Raw genomic sequence first — 25,381 nt, 5'->3', positions numbered from 1 at the left:
TCTAAAGTCTAAATAAAAGAAATTTGCAAAAAATATTATTATTATTTTTACAAATCAACCCTCCATCACCAACGAACACTTGGCCCATTTATCCACCGTCCATTCAGCACGGCATAGTTCGAAATATCTAACCCACTTTCCAACCCCTACTCCTAAGTTTCCACGTGGTCAATAGCAGGTCATATCGGGGTCACGTCGAACCAGGTGTTCATAGGATTTTATTCGCACGTGCCAGGACGTATATCGAAATATTTAAAAGTTCTGAGCTTAAAACGAAAACTTGCCAGATTCTTTTGTTAGTACATTAATTTAAAATTGCGGCAGCAATATTAGGGGTAATCCGCAATTAGCTCCGTGCAATAAAATGAAAACCCTAGCGGCAAGTCCAGGGCCAGAATGAAATCTTGGCCGCTGGATATTCGATCCAACGGTGAAGATCTTCTTACAGCATCTGCTTATCAGGCTCCGACCGGTGCTTTTGTGCTGGTCCGCCCTCTACTTTCTCGCACGCACTCTCTCTTGCTTCCTTGTTCTGTATCGTTCTCCGTTATTTCTACTCGTTGCCAGGAGGTCTCAAGTACATAAATGGCTGAAAAAATCGCCGATCATCGTTTGGCTCGAGCTTAGAGCTAAAAAGTTTGCGGCTTTAGTAGCTGATACTGAGTTTTCCCCGATTTAATTGAGTGCGCCGCTAGCTGTGGCTGGTTTTGCTTGAATGGCTGGCAACGGAGTTTCGGATTTAGGGTTTTGCTGTCGATTTAGTTGATACCATGGTTTTTGAGAAAAAAGTTCATATCTTTTTGAAATTGGACAGGTGTTTGAACGCTCGGAGCTTTTTCAATCTATTAGATAGCACTTGTAAACTTGCTTTTTCTGAAGATATTCGTATTCTTATTTGATTTTGTAACTGAGAGCGCGGTGAATATGCTATCTGAAATGGGGGTGAGGGCGATGATCGGCTCCGGTGGGGAGGGTTTTAGCGGCGAAGACCTCGGCAGGGAGCTGGGTCTTCTGCTGCGGGAGCAGCGGAGACAGGAGGCGAGCGATCGTGAAAGGGAGCTTAATATCTACCGCAGCGGCTCCGCGCCGCCTACTGTCGAGGGCTCATTGACTGCCATGGGAGGGCTGCTTGGTGTTGACGCCGATCGTGGAAGTGGCATCACCGAGGAGGATCTCCTATCTGATCCAGCTTATGTCTCATACTACTACTCCAATGTAAACCTGAACCCGCGGCTGCCGCCTCCTGTGCTGTCCAAGGAAGATTGGAGGTTTGCCAAGAGGGTCCAGGCTGGGAGCTCTGGACTGGGAGGAATTGGAGATAGGAGGAATCTTGGTAGGATTGAAGAAGGATGGAATAGATCATTGTTCTCCTTGCAGCCAGGTTTTGGTGCCAAGGAGGATGAAGAAAATAAGCCTGCACAAGGTTCCAGCGAGTGGTTGGATAATGGAGGAGATGGGTTGATTGGCTTGCCAGCTCTGTCTCTGGGCCGGCAGAAGAGTTTTGCTGATCTCTTTCAGGTGATTTATGGCTGTAAAAATGCTTCATTGCTTCTACTGCTTCCCCAAACTCCCAACTTTACATTTATCATTCCCTTTATATGGGTTTTTTCTGCTTATGTAGTAATCACTTTTGCTAAATGTTTATTGCGCTACTGTTTTTCTTTGTAAACTGGTTTGAATGTGCTTGTAGCATGCAAACTATAGTTAATTATTTCATTATGCTCTTACTTCCATATGTTTAGTTTGATGTATGGCTTTTTATGAGATCTAATGGAGAGGGCTATGAATTGAGTTAATTGACATGCTGCTTGCTGATTTAATTTTTCTTGGAATTGTTTTTAGATTCTGATTTTTTTCCTTTTTTCGCTGTGATGTTTGCTGCAACTACATTTGGAAGAAACCTAGTGCATATACTCTCATATTCTCATTCATATTTAGAAAAATATATTACTATCTAAGGAATGCTATATTTCATGTGATAATTGAGGGTTCCATAGTTTGGCTTTGCTGTTTTTTAGTTTTGGACATTGCGGTTTTAAGTTGGGTGCAAATTTCAGTTGATATTCTGACTTTCTTTTACTTTTAGTTTATTTTTACTTTTTTATATTTTTATTGTAACATCTGGTAAAAAGTGACATTTATATGAATTTCGTGGCTAGGAATGAAATAATTGATAGAAATATGGCTTAGCAAATTATCTTTTTGAAATGCTGATAGCCATCATATTTCAAATTTATCTTAAGAATTTATATGTTTCTTTAGATGAATAGGCTTAAGGGAATGGAGAAACATCAATTGGTTTAGGACATTGATTAAATACATTTGAGATAGCAACCTTTACATCACACTCAAAAAAAAGTGTTATATTAGTAAATTTTTAAATTAAGGTGTTAGATATGTAAATACATAAGAATCATGTGATATGTATGTAAAATTTGCACACCCTCCCTTATATTGTCTGAAACAGTTGGGTAAGCGTGTCATGTTTAAGATATTCAAGTCAACGACATTTCTATAGGCAATTTAAAAGCTTTGTTATATCAGTGGTATATGATGTTGAAGTCAATAGTATTTCTATAAGCTATTTAAATGCTTCGTTATATCATTAGTATATACCTTTTATGAAACAATCTTAATTAATAATTAGTAAAGTGCATGCTGTTTACATTAATTAGGTTCCGTGTTGTTTTTCACTTCCTTGACAAATCTATTCCCACTCCACCCTAATTTTTTCTGTTTCTTGGAAACAGTGAACAACTTAATGATCTGATCAAGTTTAATTAGCTTCATTATGTACTTTGTTTTTGTAAATTTTCAATTTCAATTATGCGGAGACATGCTCATTTAACTTGGAATTGTCTCTTAAAATTGTTTGTAATATGAATCACCTTTTGTTGGTACATTTTACATTTTATTATATTGGCACAGCTGTTGTGAGTTTGTTTTTCTTTGGACACGTGCAATAAAATGTTTGGGATATGTGATGTTGGTGGGCTTAAATTATGATTTTGTTGTTGGGAATGGGTTATATATTGTTTGGTTTTTCAGTCGTCTAGGTGATGCAGTAATTAAGTAGTTCCCATAGCTTTCATGGTTGAATCTTGTAGCTTTATGCAGGCTTTTACCATGCTGAATTATATATGAGTGTGACATTTGAAACAAAGCAATTGCAGAGGAAGTCAACTTTTTAGCTTAATATTTTTTTAATATTTAATATTACAGTTTTTTTGCGGCATTTTTTTTAATATTTTCATGTTTTTATCAGGATGACCAGGCTCAAAGAGTTTCAGTGTCAGGCCATCCATCTCGCCCTACAAGTCGGAATGCCTTTGATGATTGTGTGGAGCCATTAAGGTCTGGTGAAGTTCATCTTCTTGATGGCCTTAGAGCTGGAAACAATGTTCAAAGTGTCATGGTTCCTCAAAACAATGTTGCATCACCATCCCCTACTTTTGCTTCTGTTGTGGGTTCATCTCTTTCAAGAAGCAATACACCTGATCCTCAGCTGGCAGCAAGGGCTCCTAGTCCTCGCCTTCCTCCTGTAGGTGTCAAGATAGTAAGTAGCGATAAGAAAATAACTAGTAGCTCAAGCACTTTAGATAGGACGGCATCTGCCATAGTTGATTCGGATGATCTCATGTCTGCTTTATCTGGCATTAATATTTCAAACAGTGCGGCAATAGATGAAAGTAGGCAGTTCAGTCTGCAAAAGGAAACCGATGACCATCAGAGGTTTCTCTTTGATCTGCAAGGCGGTCAAAATAATATTAAACCATCTTTCATGCAATATTCTGGCTCAGAACAAATAGATTTGTCTTCTGTTCGTCAATCAACCAAGAATTCATTTCCTGGTGTTGCTAGAAACTCTACCAGCCTTCCTGATTTTAATAACGCCATCTTGAGATCTACACAGCATGTTGAAATGCAGAAGATTTCTCGTCCTTCTAATAACTCATCGCAAAAGGGAACTTCTTCCAACATTCGAAGTCCAGGTGGCTCTCCTGTTCACTATTCCAGGAACTCAGATGGCAGTGCTAATCCTTCTTTTACAACATATGGACTGAATGGATATTCACTAAATTCATTACCTTCAATGATGACCAATCACGTTGGTGCGAGCAATTTACCACCTCTGTTTGAGAGTGCAGCAGTGGCATCTGGACTTGGATCACCTTCTATTGATGCTATGGTTCTTGGAGGCGGTTTTTCTTCATCATCAAATTTTAGCGGAACAGCGGATTTGCAAAATCTCAATAAAATTGGTAGTCATGCAGCAACTTCTGCTCTTCAGATGCCTCTTGATCCGCTTTATATTCAGTACCTGAGTGCAGCACAAGCTGCTGCAACTAATTTCAATGATCCTTCTTTGGAGAGGGGCTTCATGGGTAATTCTTATGCAGATTCGCTTGGTGCCCAAAAAGCATATCTTGGGGCATTGCTTCAACAACAGAAACAGTTTGGAATGCCATTTCTTGGTAAGTCTGGCTATTATGGCAGTCCTTTTGGTCTTGGAATGTCCTATCAGGGAAGTCCTTTCGCAAGCCCTATTCTCCCAGCTTCTCCTGTTGGATCTGGTAGCCCTTTGAGGCATGGTGAGCGGAGCAATATGCATCTTCCTTCGGGCATGAGAAACTTAGTTGGTGGTGTCATGGGTTCTTGGCATTTGGATGGTGGTGGGAACATTCATGATGGCTTTGCTTCCTCTCTTCTGGAGGAGTTTAAGAACAACAAGACTAAGTGTTATGAGCTTTCAGATATCGCTGGTCATGTAGTTGAGTTCAGGTACCCATTGATGATCGTCTAAGCTGTATTTTGTGCTATATTATGTTGATGAGCTTTAGATTATTTATCCATTATTCTGTTCTAGTCTTCTAGAGGTGAGACTGTTATTGTTTATGTGTTCTTTGAAGGTTTTTCATTTTTGACAGAATAAAGGAATTGGAACTTAGTCTCAAATTGATGATTTTGTTGTGATAATCATAATAAATTGTTTGAAATATTTCAATTTTCAATGCTATTAGCAACAACTTGAATTGTATATTAAAATTTCTGAGGATAGCATTATAAATTGCGCGAAAAAGTTTAAATTTTTAGTCCTATTACCACCATGTAGATCTATGTTGTAGTAGCTGGTATTATTATATTTATGCTATTAGTGCAGCTCATTAAGTAGTGCTTCTTCGATGTTCCCTGCACTCAAGGTTTATGGTTTTCCATGAGAATGTTTATAATGCTTCAGTTATATTCTGGCTGGTGGCTACCGTTTTCGTTTATCTTTGAATGTTTTAGCCATTCTACTCTAGGTTCCTTCAGTTACTTTTGTATCATCATTGACGTTGAGTTTTTATATTTCAGTGCTGACCAGTATGGGAGTCGATTCATACAACAGAAACTAGAAACTGCCACGGCTAAAGAGAAGGACATGGTTTTTGATGAAATCATGCCTCATGCTTTTTCTTTAATGACTGATGTATTTGGAAATTATGTGGTTCAGAAGGTTTAACCTTTTTTACTGTTGAAGAAACTTTTAGCTTGGTGATTTCAAATTGTTTTCTTTTTACCCTAGTCTTAACCATTCAAATAATTTTTATACATCAGTTTTTTGAACATGGATCTGCTGCTCAGAGAAGTGAGCTGGCTGATCAGCTTACAGGGCATGTATTGACTCTTAGTCTGCAGATGTATGGATGTCGAGTGATTCAGAAGGTATATTTGTTCCTATCAAATGTTTAAAATTTACAATTATTCACTTTTTAATCACATTCAGATAGTTATTATTTTTGTAGCTTTAATTTATTGCTGATATTAAATCAATCTTGGTATTAGCATTATAGTTTTGTCGTCCAACTTAATTATATCATGTTTACGGTGTAAATGCATTAAAAGAACTACTTCAGAAAGGGGAGCACTGTGAAGCTGCGCCTTTACTCCAGCACCTAGCATTCAGCTAACATTTTTTATACATGGAGGCATTTAGCAAAACATAAAAAAGACACCTTTTGGTACTTTTGATTTTAAATTGTATTTTTGCTATGTACTCCACCATGATGTGAAGTTGTAAACCATTTATCATTTTTTATTCAACATTTTGTCTCTAGTTTTTCATAAAAACAGAAAAAAAAAAACTTTTTTAAGTCGCGATTGAAATCATTTGTCCACATGAAAGGCAACAAATCACTTTCCATTTTGTTGGTACACTTATTAATTTTTTTTAATGTATTTTTGTTCATTTATGAAATAAACAATGTGAACCGCACTGTTCTTGGTTTGATGATACTATGTTATATTATTCTAGTAATTTCCCTCCCTCTCTCTCTCTCTCTCTCTCTCTGAGTGTGTGTGTCTAAATATATTTATATGTGTATCAATTTATGCATGTATGTACTTAGTTCTTAGAGACCGATTTCTTATTTCAGAGTAAATTAGCCTTTTAGGTATTTTGGGCGTTGGCATTGTACTGGCCATTTTGACCTAATATCTATTTCAGAGTGAGCGCCATTTGCATTTTACTGAGTCTTTTGTCTTATATTGAGTACTTATGTTTAAATGATTGGCTCGTTAGTAACGTGGACGCGTTAGTTTTAGTTATCATTTATAAGTTCTTCTGCTGTCTGTTAAAGCAATCTTTGCGAGCATTTGGGCTGCTGTAGTCTTGGTGTTCAACGCATTTTGACTTTTTATTTGGTCTCCTTTCCAACTCATGTTCTTAATTTCTGTCACAATGTAAACAAAATGATTTAATGCTTTAAACAATATGTTAGTAGATAGAATTTCTAATAAACTTTAGCTGATAAAATAAGGTTGCATCAATTTTAATGATTTCATTTGATAAATTTTTTGCGTTGTATTTTGAACATCCTAACCCTTTTTTTTCTGAATATTTATTGGAAAAATTTCAGCAGCCTTTCATATCAATTAGTCTGTAGTCCCGATTTGAATGACTTGTGAAAGATTTTAAAAAACCTGCATGTATAACATGGTTCTTTTTGCATTGCTGATTTGCATCCGGTATTTGTATAGTGATCTACGCTCATCAGATTAAATGATTATTGTATTATTCTGTATCTTCTTTTAGGCATTGTTTTTACTCCGTTTTCTGTCTCATACTTCAGGCAATAGAAGTTGTTGATTTGGATCAACAGACTAAAATGGTTAAAGAACTTGATGGCCATATAATGCGATGCGTGCGTGATCAAAATGGGAACCATGTTATTCAAAAATGTATCGAGTGCATTCCTCAAGATGCAATTCAATTCATTGTTTCCACTTTTTATGATCAAGTGGTGGCATTATCCACCCATCCATATGGTTGTCGTGTCATACAGGTTCTCTATCATCTTTAATATGTTGCATAACTTGATGCATAGTTCTTCCTTTTTTTATGTTAGCTCAATTTCATTTAAATTTTACAGAGAGTATTGGAGCACTGTGATGATCCTAAAACACAACAGATCATGATGGATGAGATTTTAGATAGTGTATGCATGCTAGCGCAAGATCAGTATGGCAATTATGTTGTTCAGGTTCGTTTTATGTAAAATCTTATGATTTTTTCACTGCAAAAATTGCTTCAGTTTTGCTATTTGCATCTTTTAAAAGGAAAGTGTTGCCATGCCTTTTCTTGCTTGTCTGCTTAGTTTGTATTTGATTTGGTTTTGTTGATTATCTTAAAAATTTTCACCTAAACATTTAAGTTGATCATGACCTGTTAAGACCCTTCTAACATGGTATTAATTTTAACAGCATGTTTTGGAGCATGGAAAGCCTCATGAACGATCTGCTATAATTCAAAAGTTAGCTGGTCAAATAGTTCAGATGAGCCAACAGAAGTTTGCTTCAAATGTTGTCGAGAAGTGCTTAACCTTTGGTGGTGCGGAAGAACGGCAGTTATTAGTGAATGAGATGCTTGGTACTACTGAGGAAAATGAGCCTCTACAGGCATGTTGTGCTGACTTTCAGCAGATTTAAATGCCTTTTTAGTCTTTTAAAGCATATTTTCTCAATCCTGATTGAAAGTGCTTTGTTTTATATGCTGTATTCTCTGTTGCTCTTTTCTGATTGACATTGATCGTTTATTGTGATTTTTTTCTCTTATGCAATAATCTTTGTGAAGCTTTATCAAATGCCCGATCTAAGTTTGTTTTTTGTTTTTTATCCAAGTTCTCGTTAGTTAGTGGCAGGGCGGTGTATTCCATACCTGATTAACTTATTTCCATCTTTCTACCCCAAATGGAATTAAACTTTGGCGAGAAGCTGAGTAGGCTTTACTTTGTCTCGATGAAGTGGCATGCTTTAATGCTAGATTTTAATTTATTTATTCATTTTTTTAATATGGTATGTAGAATTATCTTAGTTTTGATGACTTTCTACATCATTGGATGGACACTCAGATTTGTCCATGTTTCTTCAATATACTGTTGACATAACCATTCTTCTAATGTGATTCAGCACTTGTTTAGATTTACTTTGCACTTTGCACTGAGTGCTCTGACTTGTTTCATATAGTACAGATGGGAAACATGATATCGGTTGAAAAGCCTTCTCTTTGGCACAAAATCTAACCTACCATATGCTTTTTTTCTAACTGTTTTAGGAATTTGACTCTACTATATTATTGGGAATTTAACATCTATAACTTCAAATTTTTATGTATTTACATATTTAACACCTAAAGTTTATTATTTACATTTATAACACTGGTGTTATAAGCCTATGCATGAGAAGGTATATTTCACTTTTAAATGGTTTGTGATTGTGTTTTTTTATATTAATGATTTGAATTTTATGTATAAATATGGCAATATAGGTGTTTGATATTTAATTAGATAAGAATCAGGTATGAAAATGTCCCTTTATCATTTGATGTAACATTCATTTTTGTGGATCCGAGAAGTATTTTATGAAACTTCCTATTTTCATGCATGGTTCATGTGTAGTTGGTTTTATATCAGATAATGAAAGAGATAATTTGCTATGATATACTCCTTATGCATTCTGGATAGACGTTGCATGGTTTTTGGAAAGTAGGATGGAGTTTGTCTTGACTATTTCTTTAAAGGTCTCCCCGTTAATTTGAAGATGAATCTCGGAGGTTTTACATAGTGCATCTAGCGGCTTCTTAATATTTAGACAACGAAGTTGATTCGAGCTCCCCGAAGGAGAAGATTAAGAGAAGTATCTTTGATTCAGTTCATTCTACAATTAAAACATGCAAGCCCAGGAGCCCCTTCTTATATATATAAATTCACAAACATTAATAACAATTATATGAATTCACATCTACTCCTTAATAGCATAATATTTGAACCTTATTGTCACCTCCCAAAAGAGCCCTTATGGGTGGTGGGCAGCCCAGGACTTAAATACTGCTTTTCGGCTCTACACCTAGCCAATGTGGGACTATTTGTCCGTGACATTCTCCTCCACCCAATCACGTGACGCCACACTTGGCAGGCAATAATCTGCTCTGATACCACTTGTCACCTCCCAAAAGAGCCCTTAAGGGTGGTGGGCAGCCCAGGACTTAAATACTGCTTTTCGGCCCTACACCTAGCCAATGTGGGACTATTTGTCTGTGACATTATGCTATCTAAAAGGTTAACTAATTTCATTTTGAATAAATTTAAATTTTCTAATTGAAATTAATTAATAAAACCTCTATGGTTTACAATGGTTGGCATTTGAAGGGCTTTTTCGACTACTGGGAGTTACAACACTGCTATATCAAAGGGTTAGTGAAAACACTGATTTTTATTATTTTTCGCTTCGGAAGTGGTTTCTATTATAATGGATTTGTAAGCTCTCCTATCCCGTGAATCTTCACATACATTTATCAATTAATATAAAGATTGGTCTCTCTTTTTGCTCATGACCAAACCTTCAACACAAGTGTCCATAGTATTTCTTAAACTTAAACCGATTGTATATTTCTTTTATATTTAGCACTTTAATGATTATAAGTTCTCGTTTTTTTGGATAGAGCTTTATCATGCACCCATGTATATTCAATATCCAAATACCAACCCTCCAAGATTAATATTATAAAGATAAAGCTTGATCACATGCGTCGTCTCTTTTAACTTGTTTTTTCTCTTCTTAAATTGTTTTATTTCTTCAGTTGTGATTACAGTTATTTTTCGGGATGGAATTGCTCAAATGAGTGCTATATGTGTACAATCTAAAATGGTCGTCTTTACCAATTTCAAGATTTATGAAGCACTAATATAAACCGTATTTTTTTTAACTGTCAAAATGTCCAAATGTGTCAAGATTAGAAGATGCTTAAAGCGCTCACTGTTTAGTCTTTGTTTTTGAGTTTACTAAGCCTTTATATTAATAAGTCCTTTTTTTTTCTGAAGCCCCATCATATATGAAGCTAAATCAGCAGGCTTTGAATTATTCCAATCTCTCCATACTGAAAATGAAAGCTATCCATCAATTGTTTCACAGCACAAAGATATATGCCTCAGATGCTTTATTTATTTATTTTTTGTTTTTTGGTGTTTTCAGGCAATGATGAAAGACCAGTTTGCGAACTATGTTGTACAGAAAGTGCTGGAGACGTGTGACGATCAGCAACGGGAACTCATTCTTTCGCGAATTAAGGTCCATCTGAATGCACTGAAAAAATATACCTATGGGAAGCACATAGTTGCACGCGTAGAGAAACTTGTTGCCGCCGGAGGTAGCACATTTTCTTCTTTGGATACCTATAAAATTTATTAACATTTTCTGTTGACATGAATCATTCCAGAACATATTCGAATTTATGTCAGGGAATAGGTGAAATTTAATTCAAACATGAAGAGCGAAAAAAATAAAAAAATAGAAAAGAAGATCAACTCAAACAAACAGAATTTAATATCTGATTTGATTGTGGAGAGTTAAATTTTTAGTCTCTCTGATAGTATGTTAAGAAGACTCCTTTTTTATGAAGAAACACTCTGAAGCTATCAAAAATATGATAAAAATTTTCAAAATCTGGTTTTTCAGAAAGATTAGTGAGTAGAAATTCTCATTTCAGGATAATGCAAGTCGTCTATGTTCTAATAATTTGTTGAATTTGGTTTGGTTGCAGAGAGGAGAATTGGACTTCAGCCATCTTACACATAAAGGATAAGGAAGTTGTACAGCTAACTGAGGCTAGTTTGAGCTCCCTCTTTCATCTTTCTGTTTAGGCTGTTCCAAGTTGATTGCAAATAAATTAGTTATGTGTACTTAAAACTGTAAATTTCTGTAGTATGAGGTTCATTATAGTAGATGTTGAGGAAGATGAGGTCAACAACTATCAAACAAATGACTGATAGCAGAGATATGTGTACAAGTTTAAGTTTTAAGTTTAAGTTTAAGTTTGTGGATGTAAAGATGAGTTGAAGGAAGAAGAATGTACTAAAAAAGAGAGAACAAATGTTTTTAGAGTGACTGTAAAAATGTCTCCATGTGGAGAGAAGTTGAGTTTAGGCGAGGCTGGAATTTTCCGTAAACTGTCTTATTTATATTTCATAGAACACTTTTTCTTTTCCATTATCTTCTCTCCTGCTTTATTCTGTTTCTTCTTCTACCACTGCACTTGTGTTTACAGATTCTATGGCCTTTTTCTTTGATTGATTCATAATTGCACTTTATTATGATTAATTGTTTCATGATTGGAATGTAGAAGTTATGATTAAATTGTTTATTTTAATCTGTTGTAAAGTGCATAAACATGTTTATGCTGCACAGAGCACAGTTGATTGTGTTTACAGGGGATATGGTTATTCGTAGAGATTCATTCATATTATGATTCACACTGAGACCTATACAGGACAGGTAAATTTGTAATAGAATATACAATAAAAAGTTAAAAATGAAAATTTAGAATATTCCAATCTTATTGTGATTTTATGAGATTGTAAGTCCCAACAGTTTTTCCTGTCCAAATTTCATGTAAAAAAGGGGGGCATAATTATAATTAACGCAATTTTAACATTCTAATTATTCAGACAGAAGGATATCTTATTATTTTTATAAACATTTGCACAAAAACATATTTACTTTTTCAAATTTCATGGAGAGATTTTAAAACTTAATTTTCTAAAAAAATTAAGAGAATATTGACGTAATTTATCTTTGAAATTTATTTTCCTTGCTATAAATATCACATAATTCTTTTGTATTTATATAATTGACACCAAAATTTTCATATATACACACAGCTCTCTAATTTTTAACAAAAAAAGGTTATTATTACTAATTTTTTAATCTATAAATTAATCAAACCAGAATGTTATAAATGTAAATATTAAATTATAGGTGTTAGATATGTAAACTCAAAAGAATTAGGTGATTTACCTTTTCGTTGTATTGATTGATCGAAAAAGGCAAAATAGTAAACCGCTTCTGCAGAAATATTTCGGAAGCCGATAAGCTTTCTACCATCCTCAGCACTGCTGCTTCTATGCAAATTCTAAGCCCTCATCTTCCTCCTCGCTATCCCGCTTCCTCCTCTTCTCTTCCCCTTACTCACCGTTTTTATAACCCTAATTGCTCGGTGTTCCTGACCCTACGCACTACTTCGTCTCTTCTCTCCTTTGCTTCGTATGGCCGCGATGGGCTTTACTCCTCTAAAGGAAGAGGCGGTACCTGTTTGAGAGCGAGCCGGAGGGAATCGCCTTACGAGGTGTTGAGCGTCTCTTCCTCTGCCACTCAGGAGGAGATCAAGAAGGCTTACAGAAGACTCGCCCTGAAATACCACCCTGACGTTAACAAGGAGGTGAGCGTTAGTTTATATCTTATGGAGCTTCTCTCTGTTTTTTAAGCCGCGGTTGGTTTCCGCTCGTCTTTCTGGTAAAAATTTGAGCTTTTTGATGGTTGGGTGAAATATATTGCTGAATGTTGATTTTGGAACAGCCGAATGCGCAGGAGAAGTTCATGCGGATAAAGCATGCGTATACTACTTTATTAGGATCAGGAACTCGGTCAAAGTTTGGTTATTCCACAAGTAAACGTGAAAATCAAAGAAGTCGGCAGGCTTCTTCCCACGAAGAAGAGTTTTATGGGCTAGGTATGGAGTTTGTTATCTTATTTCCTAAAAAAAATGTCCACTTCGCACTTCACACCTCTTTTTAGGAAGATTTACATAAATACCACGGAATTCTTATGCAATAAACTTCAATTTTTACATAAATTCCGCGGCACCTTCGCATAAAAATGTAAATTTCACTTTTTATTTTTAATGCATAGAAAAGGTGCATGTATGCATGTATGTAAAAATTGAAGTTTGTGTGTTAGATTTGTATATGCAGAAGAATTCCGTCGTATGTGTGTAAAAGTCCCTTTTTTCTGTTATTTTTTTTTCTATCGAATTTTAAAAAATTGAAGATGGTGGATGGATGAGCGTGAAATGGCATGGGACAAACGGATATTGGCTATCATTTTGAAAATTTTTATAAAGGAGAGTAATGGAAAATCTTTTGGGTAGTTTTGACTCTAAAGAATTGTCTTGCTTGATCATGGGCAATCTCCCTGATAATCCTGTTACATCTCGAATCTCATACTAAATTCTATAGTGAATTATTCTATGTTCAATGAATGAAGCGTGAATTCAATTTGGTAGACTTAAATTATGATATGTTTAGTTATAACTGTACAACTATTGAAGCCACTTAATATAATCTTATCCTTTTTGTTGTTGAATGTTAGCTTAAAATCTAAAGAATTTTTTGGATGGATCATGTGGGGCGTCTTCCCAGTGATTTGCTTACATTTTGACTGTCCGACTAAATTTGGAGTGAACTCGAGCGATGGTCTATTTAGTTACAACTATATAACTAAAAGAGTTTGGTACGATCAATTTGTTGGCAATATTGTCATCATAAAACATGCTTTATGGACAACTCAAAATCATTTTTGTTCCTCAGTTAGCCAGCTGAGGCACTTTGTCAATCAAATTTTCTTTCATATGAGATACTTCTAACAAAGGGAATTAATTTGTCTATTGATTATTAGAGGCTTGCTTTTTCTTGTTCTCCTCTTCCTATCTGGTTGATTCGAACAAATGCGCTCCTCTTCAAAAGCTTTATTTCCTTGTGCAATGAAGAGAGTGAAGTGAGTTTGTATTGGTATTCCTTGAATCATTCCTAACGTTTGAAATAGTTGGGACATAAGATGAGGTATTTTATTAATTGTCATAGGGATGGGGTGTAAGCTTAAAGGAATGATTCATGAGCCTTTTCAATTTACATTTTAAATATTTCATAAAGGAAAGGTATGATTAAAAATAAAATATAAAGAAATAAATTTGATATAAAGTTTAAATTTTAAAGTTCATAGTAATTTCATTCATATTTAAACTCCAAGTTGTATTAACACAATCATAAAGCATTAGTCAAGTATTTGATAGCCGAGTCTGAGATTGAGAGAACTAAATAAAATTGTATTATAAAAATATGTAAATATAAAACAAATAAACTAGCATCTAGGTTCCTAAGATCCCAAAAGCTTAAAGAATCATGCCATTGACATGTGTGCTTGCGATCAAGATGAGCGTCAGTGGAAATGAAATGGTCTTAATAGGTTGGTGAGAGAGCAAAGTTGATGAGGGAGATTAATCGAGCAAGTGAGTTATTGTGAGAGAGCATTGATTGAGCAAGTCAGAGAGGGGTTAATGAGCGAGTAGAGTGCTGTCTGAGTCAACTTATGTGTTTATTTTTTTTGTTTCTATTGGCTATAGCAATAACATAGAGTGCATAAGTTCTCTCTAAGTAAATAGTTTCATTGACTATTCTAATAATTTAATTTATCTAAATTTTAACATGAGGTGATCACTCCTCTTACAAGTGTAAAAGGCGTGCTTCAAACATTCAAAGAGATGCTCTAGCCTATAATGCATACGCCCTAAGGTTCGAAAACTCCCCTAGTTTACCCATGAAATTTTGGCCTGCTTAGCTCAATGGCAAGCTCTAAATGAGCCCTAAAACTTTCTTTTAAAACTAATGTCGTTATTCTTTAGGTCGTATTTGGTATATGTCCTTTAATTCTATAGTGAGTTTCTCTCTCTGTTTAACTTTTAACCTACCATTCTTAATAAAGTTCTTATGATCTCCATGATCTAAATTCTGTCCATTGTTTCATCGTATCTCACTGTCTATTTTGTTGGGATTAGTTGATGACCCAGCATCGTTCTCATATAATCATCATTATAAACCTTGTTCTATTTACCATATTCACTTTTGTACTTGAGCAACAAACCTATATCTTTTGTATTTTTTGGATTAAATTACTCTTCTCTTTGGTATCTCAAAACTCTAGCTATTCCCCAAAGGAGATGTGGTGGAAACGCTGATTGAGATATAATCTTTTGCCATGTTCAGGTCATTTGCTTAAAACTTTGTTGAGAGTAATGATTGATCAAGTAAATTGTCTTGGGAACGTTTTTACTTGCTCTTTTTGCCCAACCTCCTAAAGTATATTATTTCTCTAATTTAATCATCTAACATTTTAGCCTTCTTTGTTGGGTTACATATTTTTTCTTTTAATATTCTCATTTCTTCCATCCATGTAAACACTTCTAAACATATATTCAAACACATTCAACTATTAAACTTTCGAGTAGTTTTTTAGGAGTTTTTGCTTCTCTACCGAATATCGTGCTAAACCTGAAACCTGTGGCTATATGCTTTGTAATTTGTAAACCTTTGTGGGATATATCCTTTGTCCAATAAATGTCCTCATTACTTTTAAATTGTAAAAATCTTTTAGTTTTACATGGTACCTATATGGAATCTTGTTATTCAACTTCCCAAAAGCATCAAATATTTCTTACGCCTATCTTACATATGTATTCATGCTTCAGAATCATTCATGTTTTATAGATCAAGTATTGATGAACTCTGTTATTTCTTTCTTGTCACTTTTAATTTCCTGTAAAGTTTTTAGGATATGGATGATGGATTAATAGCATCTCCTTATACTACACATTTAAATCTGCAGGTCAATTTCTGAGAGAAGTTCAAATAACGATAGGTAGTTTTTTTTTTGTCTTGGGATGTGTGCAAGCTAATTGTTATTTACATAGTTTTGATTGACCTTGCAAATTTTCTTGTAGGAAATCGTTTTACTAAATAAAATGATTTTTATTTAATGCAGCGGACTTCTTCAGGGATTTGCAGATAGAGTTTCAGAATTGGGAAACAGGCATAAACTCACAGGAGAAACCTAAAAGCTTATGGGAGGAATTGGCAGTAAGTCTTATCTGCATGCTACTATTAGAGCCATACAAAATTGTGTTCGACTCGATAATTAGCCTGAGTTTGATTGATTGATTTTAGCTCGTTTAATTGGTGAGCCAAATACAAACATAACCCTGTTCGATTTTGATTAGCTAGGTCGTTTATATATAGATAAATGCACGTGTAGCATCAGCATGTATATTCTATAATTTATGTAAGACATTCAACTAAAAGTTTATGTTCGTGAATAACTTTTAAATAGCACTGTTTTGGCTTGATGGGTAAATGAGGCAAATACGAACAAAAAAATTTTGGGGCAATTACAGACAGAGCAACTGATACATTGCTACTTATAAATCAAGCACTCTCTTTCATCCATTTCTGAAACTCTTACTCTAATATCGAAATTATTTCAACATTATGTCAAATTCTCAATGGTTTGATCGTGGCACGTGAAAATACACGGTTTGATAGTTCAAAAAATCACATGGGCAGTGTAAAATCAATGTTTTGGGTGCTCTATATGTGATTATTCCAAAATTTTTTTACTCGTTTGTTTAGTGAGCCGAGTTGAACATTTATGCTCACTCCAGCTTTTTTCGTTTATTTGTCGTCTTGATCCTTTTGAAGAGGAAATCTATTTCTAATACGATAGAATCGTTAATCAATTAAAAAAATCGTCCAAAATGAAAAATGCTATTGCATTCTTCCTTATATTGATTGCAGTGTTATTTAACAGGACATTGGGGAGGAGTTTGTTGAGTTCTTAGAAAAGGAGCTAAATATTAATGAATCTGGCGCTGAAGCAGAAGAAAATCCTTTCAGTGAGAACTCTAAAAATGAGTTTAAAGCTGAAGAGAACAAGGAAATTAGCATTGAAGATAACATTGATGAGATAGAAGCTGCTCTCGATCAGTTAAAAAGGAATTTGGGACTCTAAAAGATTTTTTTCTCATCAGTTAATTCTTCAACAACTACTGTCAGAAAAATATTCCATTATTGTTGGAAAACCTTTTATTTTATTTTATAAGAAAGTTTCATATGGAAGTGTAATGTTTGTCTTTTTTTTTTTTTACATTTGTTCAGTTTAAAGTGTATTTTTTGTACATTATTATTTAAATTTCTATCGAATAAAGCCTTTTATTTCTGGCAATGTAGATGAATTTGCCCAAATGCCAAATTTCATGAAGAGATAATTGGATTCTGCAGTGCTCAATCAATTGTTGTTTGGTATAGATTGTGTACGGCCAAAATACGTCGGCATGTATCTTGAGAAATCTTATGAACTACAAAACAAGCAAGGTTAAAGATGACCCACAAGATATAAAAGGTCACATTAACTTGAGCCCACTTGATCCAGTGTCTCCTGTCTAAACACAACCCAAAATAATTAAAATTTAATTTAATTAATCAGATAAACCTGGAGGTAACCGAGCTAGAGACTATTTTGTTTTCTATTTATTTATTCATTAGTGTATTTATTTATAACTAAAATATGTTCACACGTCCTTATTCAAGTAGGAACATATAATTTATACTCATTTTGTTTATAAATAGGAGGTCATTTTTACAATAAAGAACTAATGAATCGTTCAGGCTAATATAGTATCATTTCCACTCTATTGTTTACTCTTTCTTTTACTTTCATAGCTTTATTCTTATCGTGTGTTTCACAAGATAAATATTAAAATTCAGAAAGAAATTTAAATAAATTTATTGGTATTTTTGTTAAGAAAGTGTAGATTGTTATTTAGTATAGATGGATATATTGAAGGACATTTCGTGTGCTACATTCACCAAAAATAAAATTGTTATTATCATTTAAAAAAGATGTGACACCAACAAATATGTTTTAACAAGGCACTATTTCTATCTAAAAAAATTGAAATTTATTTTTGATAAATTTTATAAATGGAAAATTATTTTAAAATAAATATATAATTAAATTAAATTTTATTTATTTTCAAAGAAATTTAATAATTATAAAATTTATTATATTAAAAAGTAAAAAAAATATTACGATACAAATTTGCTCCCATGCAATCAATCTTCTTAGGGTGGTAGTCGGGAATAAAAACCTACAGCCCCGAGAATCCGCTCCCTCCATGTCGTCGGATTGAATCTCTCAGCTCTCTCGCATCTCTCTCTTTCTCGGCTTTACCCTTTCTTCTTCTCCGGCCGGGTAAAGCTTTTTTTTTTAAATAATTCTCCGCCTCTGGTTTCTTCTGTTTCACTTGTTATTTGATTGAGAAAATGAGCATGTGGAGGAGCAAGATAGAGCTTCTTCAGTAGAACATATGTGTTCAGCATAATTGATCTGATTCTTTCACCTTCTTCTATCTGCCTTTTTTGTTTAACCCATTTAAGTTGAAATCAAATTATTGTAACAAATCCTCACTGATGGAGAACCGTTTCACCAATCTATCTGCCTGGATAAATTTGACATCCAAATCGTCTTCTTGATCGGAAATACTAACTCCACTTGAATCAAACCTGCATTTTCCTAGCTAGGTCAAGCCTACCCGCGAGCTATCGAATCATAGATAAAAAAAATTTTACATGGATCGTCCATAGAAAGCCTTGCTGAGAATCCAATGTTTTTTACTCCATAGAATCATGAGTAATCAATCCAATGTTTTTTCTCCAGAGAATCGTCAGAGTTAATCGGGCTTAATGAATCTACTATCAGTAAAGCCTATCGGGTTTAATGAATCTCCTGATGATGTTAAAATATAAGGCTGTAGTAAGTAGAGGGAACAACATCAGATTTTCATCAATATAAAGCTTATGCAGGTCAAGTCATCCTTGCACACTACTTCACTACTACTGAAGTCAAGTTGAGTACTCCGGTTGAGTTTAAAAATGGTAAAGTTGAGTTGTGGATCACCCAGATTGAGTCGGCAACCACTTTAATTAAGTCAACAAGTAGGTTTGATCGGTCTATCTTTTGATTAACCACTCTAATATTGGTTGGATTGAATCAACCCAATCAGCAAATTATTATCTTTCTAGGGGAAAATTTTCAAGTCATTACATTGATGATGATATTGCTTCTAGATGTAATATTAGGCGATTTAAAATGTAGAAGTGCCTCAAGAATCTTATTCGACTATAGGATATCATGTACGTTTGAAATTTATGAAAATTTAATAAAGCCAATGATGCCATATAGATTTAAGTGTCGGAAGTAACAAGCTGTTGATATGTGTGTTGAGCATGATAAAATGGAAAGATTAAGATGGATCTGTGATCAAACTTGAAAGAATAAATTATTGACTGATTATATTAGAAGAATGGTTGTAGTGCCACAAATTTAAGATAATATAAATGAAATTTGACACGAATTCTTTGACATGCACAATAAATGATAGATAATGTTCCTTTTAGATGATGAGTAGATAAAATAAATGCCTTAGTATTATGAAGAAGTGTTAACCCTAAGATAACATGGATAAATATTGTTTAAAATGTGTTGTGAATAATATGTTTAATACTGCATGTAACACTCAGTAAGAAGGAATGGAAAGTCAAGATTCACGAAGTCAACCCCAAATAGTTCAGATAAAGGCTAATGATAAAAATGATGAAGTTGCAATGTGCAGTTTAAGCTTTACAATTTAAAAAAAATCAAATTTTTATCTTGAAACTTCATGGATTATTGTTGCTCTTGTCTCAAATATAGTCATTTTTTGGATATTTATGTATCCATTTATGTGTAGAATGATTTAAGCTAACATTCCATCTGCATTTTCATTTTTCCATCTCTATCTTTTTTGTAGTTTTCTGGCTCAAGCTATGCTGCAATATATTGTGAGGAGAGCTGCCTCAAGAGCAACAAACATTACTACGAAACCAAAATCTGCTGTTTTAGCTGATATAAGCTGTAGTAGCAGTGATATGGCAGTTTTACAGGTAAAGTTCTATGGAACCATTGGTGTGAATGAGCCTCACTGCAGCCAAGTTGCTCGGCAGATGATTCAGTATGCCCTTAGGCACGCTAGGTCTCAGAAATCAGGCATGTTTAGATTCAAGATTGCTTCTTTTTATTCCCGTTTTCCTCTTTTTACTGGTCACATAGGAATTAGGTTTAGGATTTCATATCTATTTGTATTTCTTCTGCAGGAGATTCATACACACAATCACTAATGGTGCTGGAGCAAGGGATTTCCAACTTAAGAGGAGGAGATTCCACTGAGGATGCATTGGGGATGCTTATGCTTGCAATGTCTACTTTACTTTATGAAAGGTTCTTTTCTCCTTCATTTCTTTGCTTTGATTTTTTGTATCTACTATTTGTCCTTTTCATTTTATTATCATACTTAGCCTTTACTATGGGACAAGATTATTGTATGTTTTACTACAATACTGAAAAGATTTTAGGTGCATTAGCTTAGAAATCTAAAATCTACTGATGTGGGTGTAGAGGCGAGCTTCAAGATTCCATCGAAAAGCTTCAGATGGTTCATGATTTGGACGGTGGGTCTCTTGCCATAAAAGGTAACTGAAGCTTACCTTGTATAAACGAGATTATTTATTGCATGGTTTTTTTTTTCTTTTTGATTGATCATTTCACATGTTTTACAGTGACCCACTAAATTGCTATAGATTACGGTTTCTTAGGCCTTTTTGCTAAGTATTGGGCTTTGGATTCAATTCAGCTAAAAGAAGATTGAACCTAATTAAAGATTGGTTAGCCGATTGTTCGAAAGCCAAGACTTGAGGCTAACTTGACTTGGTGCACCATTGCACAACTTAATTTTAAATAATAGAAATATGGGTCATGTTGGGTCAACATCAACGATGCAGATAGAGTCAGATAGAGAAAGTTGGGTGAGAGGAAGCAATGAACAAAAAAGACTGGGACCAATGACACAGCTTTGATTTAGCCAAAAATGAATAGTAATAATCATTTTATTGCGTGTTTCTCTGTGTCTTTTTGTCTGGGTAGTTCGGACCAGAAGATGATGATTTCTCTTAGCCTCAAGGATTTGTTATGAGACTTAGATCACTTTAGGCTGATATCCGTGGTTGCGCCATTGTGCTTCTGAGTGACCACCCACCAATGATAGGATTGAAGATAGATGTCGCAGGGAGTTGGAAAAGAATTCCTGCACAAATGGGGATAAATTTAGGAAGGGGAGGGGATAGGAAAACAAAAAACTTTTGGACTTGTAAATTACTATTTAGAAGAGAAAATTAACCCTGTTCGAATTGGTTTTGAGTCTATGGGTTGGACTGTTATGTGAGCTGGACGTTAACCCTTTTGTCGCAAATGACTTAGAAATATAAAGAGAATGTATAAGAAAAATATACTTTTCCTAAAACATATAATGTCACTTTGTTAAAGAAGGCACTAAATTTTATTTCTTCTTGAAATGATGCGCAGTTGCTGCACGGGAAGCTCTGATAGGTCTAAATCTTGAGGCAGGGCAGGTTTGTCACACCACATGATCTTCTATATTGCTCTATTCTTTTAAACATTTATTTAAAAGATGATTTTCTTAGGATTTCTCTTCGTTGGCCCTCTCAAATGACTGCCTCCAATTGTTGAGTAGTAGCTCCGGAGGCAATTTATCTATATTGGAGGCTACAAGCTCTCGGGCTAAAGCTATCAAAGGACTAACTCATCTTATTCTTGGAGAACTTAAATCGGGTTTATAACCTTGTTCTTGTTACCCTACTTTGATTGTAATTAATATGATTCGTATTAATGAAGGAAACTTGGTTGTTTTCATCAGCGGAAGCACTCTTTAGTGATTGCAAAGTGGATTTTGTGGACAGTACAGATCAAATAGGTGATTTATACTTATTTATACTTATCTTTACTTTCCAAATTATCTAGCTAGAGAACAACTCAATTCTTTTTATTGTTTTTCAGGAAATATTTCCCTCAGTTATGGGGAATTTTCACATGCTACAGGCAATTTATCATTGGCAGAGGATTTATATGAAAAAGTGCTAAGTGTTCCTGAGAGAGATGCTATTTCAGATAATTCTTTTATGTCATCCTCAAACATGGTTTCTGAGGAGGTTCTTTTGGGAGCTACTTGTGCACTAGGTCAGCTTCTGTCCCATTTGGGGTAAGCTCCTCTCTCTTCTTAGGGATTTATTATATTTTTAACTGCCATATATATGTATATATATATATATATTGTCACATTGTATTTCAGAAATCAGGGTTGTATTTTCTTTATAATTAAACCATCGTATAGAATTCTTTTGCATTTTTGTGCTTTGATCCTTTTTCTTCCCTTTTGGTTGCGGTATTTGAATCTGGTTTTATGTCTTCATGTTCATGCTTTGATAGCAGAATTTTTAATTCAGGAAGTTTAGCGAGGCAGAGGAGCTGCTGACAAAGGCACTTACCATGGCTGAAAGTCATTTTGGTATTTACTTTAGAGCTTTTTTTGAGAAATTTACATTCATACTATACAATGTTTATCTATTTACATATCTAACACCTAAAGTTTGATATTTACACTTACAACACCTTTGTGTGATAAACCTATGCATAAAAATATGTATTTCATTTTTTAAGAAATAGTGATTATGATATTTTTGATGTGATGCTAAAGATTTGAGTGGTATGCATGTAAATATCAATGTTTAGATGTTAGATATGTAACTACATAAGAATTGTGTGGTCTGTATGTAAATGCCCCTTGTATTTTTTCTTCATAAGCTTGTTTGCTTTGCGGATATAAGGTAGCCGATATCATTTGCATGCTCAGATGAAATTTTTAATATGGTCCGCAGGTACAGGCCATCCTAAGGTTGGGGTTATTTTGACTTGTATAGCTTTGATGTATAAACAAAAAGCCAAATTTGAGGCTTCAAGCGCTATATTGATACAGGAGGTTGGGTTGAATTTCTGTATTTTATTCAGCATTTTTGAACATCCTTGATATTATGCTTTTGCTTTGCTTGGTTTGCTACATGAAATAACATAATCAATCTTTTCATGATTTTGCTTATGAAAGTATAGAGAAAATACACATAAATGGTGATTTTTTCAATAAATTTTTCTTAGGAATCAAACTATTAACTTTATTTTTATTAATCTAGCGCACTAGTTGAGATTTTTTATTACTTCAGAAGTCTGAATGATGAATTTTTATTCCTGATAATTTGTTTTCTTAAAAATGTCAAATGGCAGGGGCTATATAGAAGAGCTTTAGATATACTAAAAGCTCCAGCTTTAGATAGCCAAGGTAATACAAACACACATATATTTATATTGTATTTCTTAAGGCTGAAAACAATGGTATTATTGGTGGCCCTGCAGATTCTGTCAATGAGCTTGCAAAAAGGGACATTATAGCACTGGCAAGAGGTACATTTTAATAATGCAAAAAACATATGTTTAAATGTTTAGCTAGCTTTAAATTCTGATTAGTATCACAACTCTCTCTAAGAAAATTAAATTTACAGGGGACATCAATAGTGAGTTTTAGAAAGAAAAAATTATTTTTAGGAGTCAGCTGAAGTAAATCAAGAGAAGAGTGGGGCCCACTCACCTATTATTATTAGAGAAATTTGATATCTACATTTCTAACACGTTGGTATTAAAAACCTCTGCACTAAAATGTATATTTCACTTTTAATAAGTTAATGATATTGATATTTTTGATGTGATGTCAAATATTTGAGTGATATGTATGTAAATACAGAAGTGTAGGTGTTAGATATGTAGATATATAAGAATTTTTTGGCATGTATGTGGATGCCTCTTAGTAGTATTATTCAGTAACTTAAAGTTGCAGGCTAGAATTAAATAATTGTAACATAATGACTGAGAAAAGCTTCTGAATGAATTTTTGGTAAAGGTGGGTATGCAGAAACCCTCTGCATTCAACAGAAGAGAAAAGGAGAAGGCGAAAGGATGAGGAAATGGGCGGAGGCTAATTGGAGGAACCGCCGCATGTGTCTGGCTGAAGCGTTGGAGATATCTCAACCTTCTAAATCTCCTGTTGTCGATACCCGCATTTGCAGACTTCTTTAGTTAACTCCCATTTTTTTACTAGTTTTGATGCATAAATAAAAGAAGCAGCTTTGCTGAGAATTTATAATCTTATTTTTTATTACTATTGTTTATCAAATTTGATTGCAGACTGCACTTATGTTGGTCTAATGATACAGGTGGATAACTGTTGCTTAGTGAAATGGAATTTCAAAATTTTCCTTTCCTAGATTTATCATGATTTAGGCTTTAGGCTTGTTTGAAGTTCGACGAAGCTTCTTCAAGACCCACATCCGCATAATGGAGAAGGAGATCTACGATATTAAATGCCAAAAAAATGCTGCTCCTACAAAATAAGTTCGCGAGACACTGCTTCACCAAATGAAAATTATTTTATTTTGGCATTCACTGTAACGGAAGGGAGTTACAATGTTGTCTCAAGCGAAGCTTTAATCTGAAGACTCAATTGACCTGTTTAGGTTAGGTCCAAATCATTTGCATATTTAAATGTCATCGACTAGCATAATGATTATTGGCTTTGTTTTAAACAGACGGCATTTGGGGGCACCCTATTTTATACTCTTTTTTTTATTACAAAATTGTTTATCTTGCTGTTTTTATTTTATTTAGGAAATTTACCTGCATACAACTCAATTCCTATGTATTTACATATCTAACAACTAAAGTTTAATTTTTACATGCATACCACCATAGCTAAGTATTTTACTTTTTTTAAAGTGAAAATAGTTGCATTTTTTATGTGATATTAAAGATATCAGCGGTAGGGGTGATATATATAAATACATGTGGAATTTATGTAAAAGACCCTTTTGTTTATTTTGACCTTTTCTTGTACAATGTAAAATTTCTATATTTGGAATCTTATTTTCAAAATCTTTACAATCATTTTTTTATCAATTTTATTTATTTCTTTCTTAAAATTGATGCGTTGTTTTTTGTCCGATTGCTTTGAAAGTATTATCAAACAACAATAAAGTTCAATCTTACTCACTCAAAAGTCATCAATCTACAATCTAACAACTAGACATTTTATAAAGTGATTTCACAGGAGAGAGGATCAATCAAATCATCCATCAGTTGATTACCAAAAAAAAGTTATCTAAAATTTTGATTACTTGAGAAAATAAGTTTATCAATAATGTAGATGATAAAAAGAAAACATTTGAATCTCAAATAACTAAGGCAATCAATA

The 25,381-nt window shown here is 34.0% G+C and overlaps 3 protein-coding genes across 6 annotated transcripts; all 3 read left to right on the top strand.

Moving 5' to 3' along the window:
* The first annotated feature begins 350 nt into the window (after positions 1 to 350).
* On the top strand, positions 351 to 11,526 carry LOC110028104 (pumilio homolog 2-like). The gene is made up of 9 exons (XM_020729830.1): positions 351 to 1,518; positions 3,266 to 4,782; positions 5,356 to 5,497; positions 5,599 to 5,706; positions 7,113 to 7,325; positions 7,413 to 7,523; positions 7,744 to 7,938; positions 10,510 to 10,684; positions 11,078 to 11,526. The coding sequence occupies exons 1-9, from the start codon at positions 925 to 927 to the stop codon at positions 11,110 to 11,112; spliced, it is 3,090 nt and encodes a 1,029-aa protein (XP_020585489.1). The 5' UTR covers positions 351 to 924; the 3' UTR covers positions 11,113 to 11,526.
* Positions 11,527 to 12,266: 740 nt separating this feature from the next.
* Positions 12,267 to 17,250, top strand: LOC110028106 (dnaJ homolog subfamily B member 9). 4 transcript variants are annotated; one of them, XM_020729832.1, is made up of 5 exons: positions 12,267 to 12,751; positions 12,901 to 13,042; positions 15,970 to 16,002; positions 16,126 to 16,220; positions 16,948 to 17,250. In XM_020729832.1, the coding sequence occupies exons 1-5, from the start codon at positions 12,437 to 12,439 to the stop codon at positions 17,146 to 17,148; spliced, it is 786 nt and encodes a 261-aa protein (XP_020585491.1). In that variant the 5' UTR covers positions 12,267 to 12,436; the 3' UTR covers positions 17,149 to 17,250. The 4 variants fall into 4 exon arrangements, with proteins under 4 accessions (XP_020585491.1, XP_020585493.1, XP_020585490.1 ...); XM_020729834.1 differs by having other exon boundaries at positions 12,889 to 13,042; positions 16,935 to 17,064; XM_020729831.1 differs by having other exon boundaries at positions 12,335 to 12,751; positions 12,889 to 13,042.
* A 1,002-nt stretch (positions 17,251 to 18,252) lies between these two features.
* LOC110028085 lies at positions 18,253 to 24,277 on the top strand. Its single transcript, XM_020729805.1, has 13 exons — positions 18,253 to 18,390; positions 19,988 to 20,223; positions 20,331 to 20,454; positions 20,632 to 20,705; positions 21,595 to 21,641; positions 21,714 to 21,861; positions 21,947 to 22,003; positions 22,087 to 22,288; positions 22,533 to 22,594; positions 22,965 to 23,065; positions 23,365 to 23,419; positions 23,494 to 23,541; positions 24,035 to 24,277. Exons 2-13 carry the CDS (start codon positions 20,004 to 20,006, stop codon positions 24,208 to 24,210), a joined length of 1,314 nt encoding a protein of 437 aa, XP_020585464.1. The 5' UTR covers positions 18,253 to 18,390; positions 19,988 to 20,003; the 3' UTR covers positions 24,211 to 24,277.
* Positions 24,278 to 25,381: the final 1,104 nt, after the last annotated feature.

Source organism: Phalaenopsis equestris, unplaced genomic scaffold (assembly GCF_001263595.1).
Source record: "Phalaenopsis equestris unplaced genomic scaffold, ASM126359v1 Scaffold000488, whole genome shotgun sequence".
NCBI lineage: Eukaryota > Viridiplantae > Streptophyta > Magnoliopsida > Asparagales > Orchidaceae > Phalaenopsis > Phalaenopsis equestris.
Note: the sequence above shows the minus strand (reverse complement) of the source record. Positions and strands in the feature narration are given on the sequence as shown.

Coding starts and splice junctions, on each gene's coding strand:
- LOC110028104 (XM_020729830.1), top strand. CDS start 925: ATGCTATCTGAAATGGGGGTGAGGGCGATGATCGGCTCCGGTGGGGAG. Junction 7,939..10,509: donor AGGAAAATGAGCCTCTACAG/GCATGTTGTGCT, acceptor TGGTGTTTTCAG/GCAATGATGAAAGACCAGTT. Junction 10,685..11,077: donor GAAACTTGTTGCCGCCGGAG/GTAGCACATTTT, acceptor GTTTGGTTGCAG/AGAGGAGAATTGGACTTCAG.
- LOC110028106 (XM_020729831.1), top strand. CDS start 12,437: ATGCAAATTCTAAGCCCTCATCTTCCTCCTCGCTATCCCGCTTCCTCC. Junction 12,752..12,888: donor ACCCTGACGTTAACAAGGAG/GTGAGCGTTAGT, acceptor ATTTTGGAACAG/CCGAATGCGCAGGAGAAGTT. Junction 16,221..16,947: donor GCTTATGGGAGGAATTGGCA/GTAAGTCTTATC, acceptor GTTATTTAACAG/GACATTGGGGAGGAGTTTGT.
- LOC110028085 (XM_020729805.1), top strand. CDS start 20,004: ATGCTGCAATATATTGTGAGGAGAGCTGCCTCAAGAGCAACAAACATT. Junction 20,706..21,594: donor TGGGTCTCTTGCCATAAAAG/GTAACTGAAGCT, acceptor AATGATGCGCAG/TTGCTGCACGGGAAGCTCTG. Junction 22,595..22,964: donor CATGGCTGAAAGTCATTTTG/GTATTTACTTTA, acceptor TATGGTCCGCAG/GTACAGGCCATCCTAAGGTT.